Source organism: Amblyomma americanum, chromosome 9 (assembly GCF_052857255.1).
Source record: "Amblyomma americanum isolate KBUSLIRL-KWMA chromosome 9, ASM5285725v1, whole genome shotgun sequence".
Classification (NCBI taxonomy): Eukaryota; Metazoa; Arthropoda; class Arachnida; order Ixodida; family Ixodidae; genus Amblyomma; species Amblyomma americanum.
The window spans coordinates 133,875,041-133,887,464 of NC_135505.1; the positions used below are offsets into that span (position 1 = coordinate 133,875,041).

The 12,424-nt window shown below is 54.0% G+C and overlaps 1 protein-coding gene across 2 annotated transcripts in view; it reads left to right on the plus strand.

Moving 5' to 3' along the window:
* The window catches only part of LOC144104437 (uncharacterized), a 135,050-nt gene extending 123,777 nt beyond the window's left edge, over nt 1-11,273 (plus strand). For both annotated transcript variants that reach the window (XM_077637425.1, XM_077637426.1), the window contains 2 exons: nt 7,726-8,652; nt 9,397-11,273. In XM_077637425.1, coding sequence (XP_077493551.1) covers nt 7,726-8,652; nt 9,397-9,459 — 990 coding nt within the window. In that variant the 3' untranslated portion in view covers nt 9,460-11,273. The remainder of the gene's footprint in view (nt 1-7,725; nt 8,653-9,396) is intronic.
* The last annotated feature ends 1,151 nt before the right edge of the window (nt 11,274-12,424 follow it).

A 12,424-nucleotide genomic window follows, 5' to 3' on the forward strand; every position in this document is an offset into this window, starting at 1 on the left:
ACCAAATCGCTGCCCATTTTACGGTCAACGGCGTCGGTCGCAGTCCTTTCCCACTTTCCGTTCAGCTTTAGCTCCCGCAAAGGAAGCAACGCTGGCGGTGGACCGCTCCGTTCTTTTGCATGCCTATTTATACGCGACTGAAGCTCGCGGAGGGCGCCGACAGCGTCGCGCCGTTCCTCAATCTCCGCAGCCGTCTGGAGGCCCCGCTATCTTGCCTTCTGACGGGTCAGCGTTCCATTGCCAGGAAGCCGAGCACCCCGCCTTGGAAGACTTGTTCTCCAGTTCCCGGTCTTTGGGGGGGGGGGGGGGGGGGGATGTCGCGTGCTGGATGATACACGGCGGATGTGGGCGGTGGCACTGAATGGATTTGACTCACCGCCCCGCACGGCCTATAATGCCGCGCGCAGAGTGCAGATTCCGGGTGCTACCGGACGTCAGTATGGGTTCAGCCTGGCATATTGGCCCGTCAAAAAGTGGGCCATGGGTGCATATCGCTTCGCCTTTGGGTCCTTCCAGTCTTGGGTCCGCAGCGTCCTTGGTTGTTTGCACTGAGGAGCTCTTAGCAATCGGTGCTTGCCGCGGGCGCCTAGCTAATCGAGGGTAATTTGTGCCCTGGTCGACGTCTTAACCACTCGCCACTGTGTTAACGTGTCCAAGAAACAAAAACGCTGGCCGCTTCTCAGTTAGCATTCCACCAGTTTGCTTCTCGGAACTTCTTGCCTGCTGCTAATCATTTGACCCAGCTTACGTATCCTCAGCGTATGCAGGCTCCGTGATACTGAACTGCCAGGCGTCATTCAAAGCACAGCATCTAGGATGGCGTCGCTCCCCTAAACCAGCACCACAACGTTCTCTGTGTTGTCTCTATTGTGACATTACTTACACTTGACTCCCTGCTCGACCTCGCCGCCGCCGCTTGGTGGCGCAAGCACCCTCCGCGGTGTCGACATCGTCCTCGTGTGCTGTTTGTTCAACTGAATACATCACGTCCGGGGAATGTGACAAACTGGCAACTGCGTACCACCGACGTAAACAGAGCACCCGTCGCCTGCGTTCTTACACCCTTTTACTATAGGGTTGCTGCTACCAATCCTCGTGACCCCACATCACGAAAGGCAATTAGGTACCTCTCCCTGTATACTTCAGCAATTCCGCTTGTTTGTGAGGCGGGGTTGCCTTATACTAGGGCTGCGACCGTTAGTATCTTTTGAAAAGGGCCTAGCTGATTTGATTGGTGGTAGCAACCCCATTGTTGCTACCACTAATCTTCATGACCGTTCATCACGAAGACAATTGTAAAGGCTGGTTGCCGTATACTAGGGTTCCGACCCTTCGTATCTTTGAAAAAAGGGCTTAGGTGCTCAATCTTAACGGTCGCCACCTCTTCAGAACTAATGGTTGTATCTATCCTAGCTGTGCTGTACTACGCAGGGCCGCGACGTTTCGGCCGCTGCCCCCTTTTGCTCTCCGTCCGATTCCCGGGAAATCCGGCGGCATCTCTTCGCTCTTAATGCATGCCCAGCCGGGAAGGAAGCAAGATGGCAGGCTGCCGCGCAAGAAGGCAAAATAAAGTCGCGCATGCGACTCGTTATACGTTCCGATGACATGTCGTCGTCCTCTCCCCCGCCCCCCAACCGTCGTCTCGTCCCGAAATAGACGTCGCCCAGCGCCGTGACCCCGAGCCCTTGACAGAGCTGGTGCACTCATCTTCAGGCACGCGCGTGCTCTGAACAAAAACCGTGCGTGCTGCGCGGGGCGTCGTCTTTCCTTTCGGGGACGACGTTTCGGCGGGGAGGGTGGCGGCTGGTCTGCGTCGTCTCCCGCTCCTCCGGGGTGCTCGGCCGCCGCGGCTGCGTTCGTTCCCCGTGTCGGCGCCCCTCGATGCGGTTTATTCTAGGCCAGTCCGCCCGGCTGTTATGCCCCGTCTTTGCGCTGCTCCCTCGTAACACCACTTCCTGTGGCTTTCGAGCAGTTTCTGTACGTCCTCGCTGTCAGGATCTCTTGTTGCAAACTCTTTATCCAACCCGGATCGCGTTTGTCTTGTCGTTAGGGTGGCTTTAGCGAGCCAGGAGCATGCGTACTGTGCTGTTACACGGAACTTGCATGCACTCTGAAAAACGTGCGCATGTGAATGTGCGTCACTTTATCATCTCTCGAATAGTTTGCCGAGTAAGTTGGTAGAGTCCAGTAAGCAAAGTGCGTCTTCCCTATCGCTATCTTGATAGCCTCCTGGCATGCTGCAACATGTTCGACATGCGCAGTAACGTGTTTTGAAGCTGTCGTTACGCTGCTGTGCGGTTCTGCTAGGAAGTAATGCCTGTTCTCCGAGACTGTATCTGATGCTCGCCGCCTGAAAAAAAAAAACCGCCTAAGTACTCATACGCCTCAGCAGAATTCTGGGTACTATATCGTCAACCAGTCTGAGACAAGCTGCTTTAAGGCAATCACTTGTTTTCCTTCAAAACTGAACTAATCAATGGTACTCCAGCATCCTCGACGTTTTTTACCCACGAGCACCGCGCCGAGCATTCAGTGAAGCCGTTTAGGGTCAACGATCGGTCTCTGCAAGGAGAGATAACGTGTATTGCCTGGTCGTCTGCAAGGCAGACCGCCAACATAACTGATCCCATGCGAAAAAACAAAGTGATTAGAAACATACAATCAAAAATCGCACACTAAACACAGAAGCGAACAGTGTGCCCCATTAAACGTCATATTAAAAGGTTTGAAACAGCGACTCAGCAGCACAGCGTGAGCATGTGATCAGTTCCGTTCACACATGTTCATTAAAAAAGGAAAAGGAATCCGCTACCACATCGTCATACATTCATTATACCTTTGCATTTGTTCGCCGCTGCAACACCGCTATGCTGGTGCATTCACTTCGTGCTGCGGTGTTTCGGCACAGTAAGCGAATTTCCGAGAAGGAACAAGGAACCGGAGACCAAAAGAGGCTATTCGGAAGTATAAAAAAGTGAATTTATATTTGCATCTGCTTGCATTGTGGAACGGGAATACAAAATTAGTGAGATTCGAAAGGGGAAGTCACCGACCAAAAGCTTCGACTTTGTTGCAGGTTTTTCTTGCTTCGTGCTTTTTAAATCAGATCAGCAGGTGTCATTGTTAGGAACCACCTGAATCACATTCTCTCGCCTGTGCCGACTACTCCAGTTTCTGTTAAGCCAGCTTGTAATGTACAGCAGGATCCCCTTCATTCGACTGCAAGGCAAGAGCCATGACGTCAGTGCCGGCAACGAGCATGAACACGAAGCAGTCTTGCTTGGGTCCATCCGCGCTGCGACGAATTCATTGCGTGCATGCTTGTCGGACTGAACTTATTTGCTTGCTGCATCAAACAAAGCTACCTCGGGTCAACGTGGGTTACGTGCTTAGCGCGCTCCCGGGAGTTTGAGCCGACCGGCAGGCTGCCGGGTGCTGCGCCAGTGGGGCAAGGGGGAGGGAGAGTGGCGTGCTGTGACATTAACCCTCCTTCCGGGAAGACCAGAGGGGTGCGTCTTCCTCTAGGCTCGGACTGAACGGACATTACGGCGCAGCACGGGAAGCCAAGAGGGAACTGTGGCATCCGGTTGGCCAAACAGGGGAAACCGAACGCCAAGCGTTATCACTGCTTGCACATTGCGGCGGTGCCCTGCAACTCAGCTTCGGAAGCGGCACTCGTCGGAGTAAGACGTGGACACTGCAAAGTCTCCACCTCAAAATTTCGACCTCGCCGAATGACGTCCTCACTCAACCTCAAACTCACGCTTGAGGTTGAGGTCTGATTTGCTGACCTCACTCACACAATCTCGAGCCGTCGCCGACGTCACCTCACGACGTGAGGTTGAGGTCGACCTCATGAGGTCAAAACCTCATGAGGTTGCCCACCTCTGGCTTTGACACTGCCATCATCGCCGATTCGTAATCATCAGCCTTACTACGCCCACTGCAGGGCAAAGGCGTCTCCCATGTCTCTCCAATTAACCCTGTCCTATGCCAGCTGCGGGCAACCCTATACCCGCACACCTTTCTGCCGCCCCCTGCTACGCTTGCCTTCTTTTGAGTCCAGCCCGTGACCCTTATAGGCTAGCGGTTATCCTGCCCGTCGTCAACTGTCGATGCGTTATGTCACATCCACCCTACCTGCGTTTTGTTAGCACTCCTTAGCACCTCCTTTCATTCTTGCATTATGTCCCCGTAATAATCTTTTGACACACCGCATTAGCTCCCCGGCTGCGTCTACACTCGTCTTGCCATCGCTGTCTTGGCGCCGCCGGCGCCAGATCGTTACTGCGCCAGCACCGCCGTTAAGATATCTCGTCCACAGCGGCGCAAAAACGCTCCTAAGTACCGCGGTGTGCAGAGTCTTGCATGCGCGCTATGTATAACTCCTCTGCTTACGCCCAGCTTCCAGGACTCCTGGGACAGCGAAACTGGCGTCTCTGCCAGTAGCTATTTAGGTCCGGCTGTCAACATGACCGAATTGCGTCACGTATTACGTACACGCTTCCCCCGCTCGAGCAAAATGCTCTGCATTTCTCGCAAACGCCCCTCGAAGACCGGCGTAGAAGCCAGTTCAATTTTCTACCTGTCAAGTATTCCAGCTTTCACAGCCTACGCGCCGTGCCGTGGAATTTGGTCGGCTTTTTGGTGTTGGTTTTTTTCCCCTAAAAACGCCAATGCCTTCTCATTCTTGTTCAGCCTCCACAAGCTACCGGTAACTTCCCCGCGATATTCAGGGTGTCACCTGTCGAGTTCTCATTACTGCCGGCCCAGTTTGTGCTTGCTCGGGCGCGCCTTGCTGACCCAGTATCGAGCTGAATTTTTCAGCTCTATTCACCCGTCAGTGTTCTTGCCCACTGCAGTCCTCACAGTATGCCTCCATGTACAGTCAGTGGAAGCTCGGATGCTGTCGCCTCAGGTTTCGATTACACCTCGTCTATCACGTACCGCCTTGTTTCTACTTCAAATTACGCACCACACACGCGCCATCCTAATCATGGCATTTACCGAGTGTTGAAGTTGCATTCATCTATCCAGTCCTGCATGATTCATGACCCCTTATGCCATCTGGCTCCTGTTAGCTGCCTCATCTGTGGTGCGTTAATAATTATTGATGTTTAAATATTACTAAGTAAGATCTCTTTCGAGATCCCAGAACTGAAACTGGTTGTTACAACTGCAACGTTCCTCCTCCAAAATTTTGCCGGATGGTCATTAGGCCAAGCGTTCGTATGCCTGCTTCCACACACACAGGAGTTGTCTGGTTCTGCAGATTCCGTCGCACATAACCTGAATCTCATTCTTCGGAGACTTTTTACCAGCTCGTGCACTGCCCTCACACCGGATCAAGCTGGAGGTTATCAAGCAGAAATAATATGCATACAGCACGCTTATGTTGAGTGTAACGCTGGCTGTATCTGCTTTCAACCTACGCCCATCCTTCCTGCTGTTGGATTGTCTCAAGTCCGGAGTTCCGTGTCATTTCGTAAACACGCGCAGTGCATCTCATGCCAGAGCTCTGGCTCCCTTCCCTTCTTGCCCCCGAACTCGTGATACTTAAACTGGCACCTGCCTCGAGTCCCAGCACAGATGTCCCGAGTATTGCGCCACAGTACTTCCGCGGTTAAGAAACCATACGCTCCTCAACAAGAGAAGCATCGCACACGCCATATCGCTCTGCTATGTGCCCGCCAACGCACCCGTCGTCTGCTACACCCAGCGCACAGCCCTTGTCTGCGCCTCTCCCGGTCCCTTCCTCCTGCCTACAGCTGTGACATGCCTTTGGGCGCCCACCTCTGCGTCGTGAGAACAGCAGGGGGCTCGCCGGGGTTTCCTGTGACGTCGTCGCCTCCGTTCTGGCGCCGCGCCCGACACTCTGGAATGCGTCGCCGCTGCGGCGGTGGCAGAGCAACAGGGTGTTGGGCAGAGGCGTTCCCCCCCTCACCCCCTCTACTTCACCTTCCTCGCGCGTCGTAAACATTTTGAAGGGACGCCGCGGTGGTGCGCACCGCTTCCTAGCCCGAGAGAACTCGTGACCGTGTTTCTCTCGTCGCACGTGGCTTCATGCCCACGCGCGCTGCTCCATAGGGGACCTCTGCGCCCTCTCTACACTAATCTGCTTGTCGCAACGTCAACCCTTTCCAACCCCCCCCCCCCCCCCTCTTTCCTGCGTAGATCGTATTGCGCCGTCGGGAGCGGGAGCTAAACGAAACCCGCCCGAGGCCGGTTCGCTTTAAATTTGGACCCGGTCAGCTGATCCCCGCTGCCGGCCGGCCTCGCTCGTGATGGTTGTGGTGAAATGTCATTGTCCTTCCGAGCGGATGAGGGACCTAAATAAAGCAGCTGGCGCTGCGCGCCGCCTGTACTTCGCATTAGCCACGCGCCAGCGTGTCGATCGCTTCTCCTCGGTTTGAGAACGCCGTCGCATGCGGTTTCGACGTGTGGAATGGTCTCTGGCCGTATTTATGAGGCACTTGTTGCATGTGCTGTGACCGGAACTGAAGGAATCCGGTGAAACCCGGAGTGTTGAGCAGCAGCAGATTGCAATGAGCTGCTGCTTACGCCGCTTCGTCTATTACGTTAGTGCTGTTCCCCGTGAGAATGGTGTGACTGATTCGTGTTGTGTACGCCATTTTTCATACCCCTCTGTATTGGTTAACATCTCATTGCCCGCTCGTTTTTTTTCGTGGATATTCGCTGCAGTGTCGTGACACTTACTGTTGGCCCTTTGGAACCTCTAAAAGCCACCACTCATCCCATGAACACACACACTCGGGGTAATTTCAGTATTGTCTCAATCGCACGCGGCAATGGTGGTCGCCATTACCATGCGTCCCGCTGTCGTCTCCTTGCGACCCTTGAGATGACGCACGGCACCCTTTGTCATAAGGCCTCAAAAGGGCACTTCAGGACGTCAGGCGGGTGATCATATTGATGTCCGTTTTATGCTCTACACAAGGTACCCGTGGTCCCACAGCGTAGGTGGTCCTTGTCGATCCACGCTTAAGTGCATGGCGCTGCTTTTTCATAATTAAGCTTCACGAAAGTCTTGTTTCTGCCACAACTTTCAACATCCAGCTGGCGTGACTTATTCCGGAGTAAAGGGAGCCCGCCAACTTCTCCTTGTTGGTCGTCCCAGCTAGCGTGAGACACAATGGTCACCGCCGACCTTTTATGGTGCTAAAGTTTCCTATTATCACTTTCAAGCTTCTCACTGTAGCGACACTCGACCCGCACCGTACACTGTGATCTTCCAAAAAGTACGTACGCCTGTCGGCGAAACTGGGAGCCCCGCCCTCTTACAGCATTTTCTCGCCCAAAACTTGCCTTCTCTTGAACTTTAGTACTTAAAACATCATCCTAAGGCGTCAGCTAGGCAACTATTGTTTAATCAGAAAGGCGGCGAGTCTCGCTTTTGCTTACGGTTGTACTAGTTATAAAGGGCAGTTCTCAGTGGCGATGGAGGAACCTCTCTAGCACTCTTCCGATGATGAACTCGCATGGCTCATGTTAGCTGCATTCAAAGAGCGCCGAGAGACTGGTCAGGTGTTTAGGGCATATGAAATGCAGGCTGATCCATGCAATATGTATACATGTATATATGTGTAATTTTTCTTGCGGGTGCACAACGTAACTCAACTGCTATAGTTTCGCAATGACTCCGTATTTGATATACTTTCCGGAGCCCTGATCCTAATCTTTTGCCGTTCGCTTCCTACTCTGCAGGAAACCGAAGTGCCTCAAGTTGAGAAGCCCGCAGAGAAGGTGGAGGCCGCCACCAAGGAGGTGATCTCTAACGGCACCGCCGAGGTCAAGGAAGAGAAGGCCGCCGAGGCAAAGCCATCTGTCCCCAACGGTACCGCCGAGCCCGTAGCCGAAAAACCAGCCGAAGAGGCGCCCGCGGCAAAGCCAGAGGAACCCGCCCCGGAGAAGCCCGCCGAGGAGGCCAAACCCGCGGCCGAGGAACCCGCCGCCAAGCCTGCCGAGGAAGCTAAGCCCGCCGAGGAGCCAAAGCCCGCCGAGGAGACCAAGCAGCCAGAACCAGAGGCCGCTCCAGCCAAGGCTGAGGAGAAGCCCGTGGAAGAAGCCAAGCCGGCCGAGGAACCCAAGCCAGCTGAAGCCCCGCAACCCGAACCTGCCGCTCCCGCTAAGGAAGAACCCGCTCCGGCTCAGCCCGCCGCCGCTGCACCCGCCGAGCAGCCCGCGGAACCAGCCGTCGCTCCAGCGGAGTCTCCTCTCAAGGACTCCGGCTACCTCGAGCCCCAGCCGACGGAGGTCGTCCTCGAGGAAGCCCTGAAGGCCGCCGAGCAGCAGCCGACGGAGGCGGCGCCAGCTTCCGAAGACAGCAAACCGGCCGAGGAACCCAAGGCCGAAGAGCCCAAGCCCGCAGAGTCCGAAGAACTGCCACTTCCACCCGTCTCGGAACTGCCCGCCGAACAGCCCGCCGCAGAGGAGCCAGCACAGCCCGCTGCTGAGGAGACACCTGCTGCACCGGCGACGGACGCTGCCGCCGCTTCCGAGTCTCCATCGGCCGAAAGCCTCGAGTCCAAGCCCGAGGAGAAGGCTGCTGAGCCGGCGCCAGCAGAGCCCGTGGCCGCCGCTGAGCCCGCTGTCCCGACGAGCCCTGCCGAGTCTAGGCCCGAGGGAGACGCTGTAAGCACCAGTCTAGCTTGCTGTCATCCACTCACTGCTTTACATCCAATTAGTGCACGTGCTTTGCGAAATGTGAAGGTGTTAACTGGACGTCGCAGAGTAGAGGTAGCGTGCGTTTTTGCACCAGTCGGATCTGATTGCACAATGCTGGACGCTACGATTCCGATACAAGTCTTTAGCGTCTTGCTTATGCCAAGCCTTTCTGTGGTCTCCGAGCACTTCGTCCCATGCGCCATCCAATCGAAACGCATTTTATGCCCCCTAACACTAATGGGCTCGACATCAAACAATTAGAAGCACCTTATCTGCCATCCGTACTTTGGCAGTGTTTAGAAATTTCAGTGACCCTATTTCGAACTCATGCGTTGTTGCATTTTCGTGCGCCTTATGTCGGTCCTGGACCTTCTTTGACCATGTTCTATCACTCAAAGTACAATTTTTTGCCACAATTCAGCAAAGTGGCTTGTTTCTCAGCCATACAGGGGAGCCATACGGAGACAAAGGTGAGGACAAGGATACTCCTTGCCTGACGCAGCTTTGGAGCTTAAGGGAGGCGATAAGTGGTCCACTGTACGACTATGAGACAAACCCAGTCGCCTAGTTAATTTGGCAAAGACTGTACCTTTTCCATCCCAACACACTAGCACAGCCTCTCAGTGTACTTTGTCCTGCAATTTGTCTCTTGCCTCTGTTTCTCTGCCTTAGAAGCTTCTTGACATGCGGCTCTCCTCTTTCCTGTTGCAGGCCCCCGCCACCGATGCCAAAGCCGAGAGCCCGAGCGCCGAGGCTCCCAAGGTGGAGGAGTGAAGCCAGCAATCTTGTCATCCACGCACGGAAACTAGAGCTGTGGAGCCGGCGGCCAGTGTGGCTCGCATGCTGCTGTAATCATGCTCCTGGGGGGAGGGAACGGTGGGGACGGGGATGAAGTGAGACTTGTGGGGACGAAGGGAGGGAGTAGGAAGGGGGGGGGGGATTAGTGCGCGCTGTGCCCGCTGGTGGCGCCAACAGTTGTTGGACTTGACACGCGCAAGCCGTGCGCTGATGGCGACGAGACACGCTGTAGTTCCTTTGTCCGAAGAGCATCTCGCACGGACCCTGCACCGGCGGAAAGGAGGAGCCTGACGGGACTCGGCGGCAACGTGTTCGTCATCATCGTGCCATTCTGCAGGCCGGGCAAGACTCGTGACGTCACATAGCGTGTTTACGCAGAGGAGGCAGAGTTGCATGCTGCGCGTCACTGTACAGTTGCGTTGTCAGTTACACCAGTTTTTTTTTTCTTTCGTCCAGCTATCGAGTGTCCCCATTACTGCCTGCAACGTAAACTTGTCTTGACGTGCCGTGAAACCGAAGCAATGCCTGCTTTCCCCGAGTCCCCCTCCTGTCCTGTGGGCTGCGCCACTTTCCAGCACCTGACGCGTATGGGCTGCCTTTCACGCGTTCTTTTCGTAGCGTTTCTTTCCAACGAGTCCGCGCGTTTAGTCCCCGTTAGCGCGAATTGTGTGCCATGGCGAAAATGCGTGCGAGTATCCTTTTGTACTTCCCTTTCTTTGCTCTCCGTCGCGTAGGTTTGTTTCTAATGCTCGTTCGCTCCTTATTTAACCACCGAGTTTTGAATTGAGCCTCTTGCGTCAGTGTCGCGAGCGTACCTACCGGCCTCAGTCGGCAGCACTTGTAAGTCAGTTCTCAGATGATCAAAAAGCGTGGGTTGAGCGGACTGAACTTTTCCGCTCTCATTCGCCTCGGCTTAGCCCAGTCAGTGAATGGACACACGTTACGTGCCAATCGTGTTTGTAGCTCTTTTTTTTATGCCAGATATTCTGCTCGAGAGCTGTGTCCAGAAGGTGGCATTAAACACCACTGTTCCTGCGACAGTGCAAAGTGAAAGTAATGTAAGGAAAGGTGTACAGATCGGCCGGCGGTCAGGTTACCCTGGCCAGCTACTCCACACTGGGGAAGGGGAAAGTAAAAGGATTCACTGGTGGGCGCACCTTCTCGCAGACGTCGCATGCAGAAAGGTCCGAGAACGTGAAGAGAGGCATACGATGTCTGCAAGCATTTGTCCAGCGTGTTCGTTCATCGGTCGGTGCTTTCTCAGATGCCGGAGTGGACACGTCCGCCATTGTATAGTCAGGATTTCGGAGATCTGCATTTCGTTTTTCGCCGACTTTTACTCGTCCGTTGCACTCTCCCAGCAGACCGGCGTCTGTTGGTTCTTTCTGCCAAGCCGCGGCCTCACATTTACATGTCACGTGATAGCAGTTCCTCTGGCTTCAGGGTACTTTTTCGCTCGAAGATGCCTTGTCGCTTTCAGATGCCCAAAACGGCTTTCTTATTGGCGCGGAGCTTCACCTCTTTATACTTGGCCACTGTTTTTGGCCCCTTTTTGTGCGTGCGCGCCGCCTGGCGTATATTTCTTCACAGGCTCGTTTGTGCCAAGGCTGCAAGCAGTCTGGCCGTGCGACTTCTCAGCACTATAGCGTTGTCTACGATGGTGTTTCTTCGTGCGGCTACGTCTTTTTTTTTTCGAAGCCCTTTTAAAATGAACGTTTTGGATCGTGTTTGCCGATATTACTTTCCGCCCTCCAATGTTTATACTCTGAATAAACTTGATACAAACTTTTCGTCTTCTGTGCTAGGATTGTTTCTTGTACCCGAAACACCGTCAGGGGTAGGAAAATCCGGTTAGTTGGGGTTTTACCTACTTCAGCGTGCCTGATAACAGAGACGTGGTGCTTAAAACTGAACGGTTCCTGAGCGCTATAGGCAGCGGCAGTGACCGAATGAACCTCTCCTGGCCTGCGTCATCAGCTCACGTTTCTGGTCGGGTGGGCAAAACCAGTGAGAACAATGCCTTCCGTTGTTCCGTGTGACTTCTTCACATGCCATACTCATATCCCAAAATCATCTAGGGACGTCCCATGCACATCTCTGGCCAGGGTTGTATCCTTGGAGGTCGACAACACCCTTGCCTTGACAGGACCTACCTATAGCCCTAGGAGATCCCGACAAAGTATCGGGACATCCCATGCACATCAATCTGACCAGGGTTTGTCTCCTTCGGAGGTCCGTGGCATGCCCTTGGAGGACACATAGGGGACCACACAGGGATGTCAAGACTATGGTATATTTTGATCTTCGACAGGCTCGAAGTGCTAAGGTAGCCCATATGGCAGGATAAAATTCGACATTCGTGTGCAAAAAATATTGCAGACCTTTGAAAATCACATCTGCAGGTAGCTCCAATACCAGAACGTTTATAAATTAAGCGCAATAAGTTTACCACTTACATCTGAAATTTCAATACATAACCTTTCTCAATCATCACGTAGGTTCCAGCGCAAACAACGAAGACTAAAAAAACGCATGACACCGTGCGTCCTGTACTTTCTAGCTAGTCTTTGTTGCTTGCGCCGTCCCCGATAGTACGTCGCTGATTATGGTGCACTGTCCATGCGTGATGAGCACCGGCATACAAGCACGGGTTCACTTCGCGGCAAGGTGCACGCGCCACCTCAACGCGTACTAACGGTGACGCAACGTCCAAGAAGTAATGAGGCTTCAGCACTTCGTCTGAGAAGTCCGCATCAGACTAGTCCAAGATACACGATGCGACTCCGAAATGACCGCCCTAGAGCGCCAAGCCTGATGAACCCCGACACGTGGAATCGTACCCTGTGTAGTGGAAACGTGAGGCATGTGCCCATGCCCATGTGGAGGAAGGTTTACCTGTTGACATACTAGAGAGTTTGTTTCACGTACGTAGGGGGTTCAC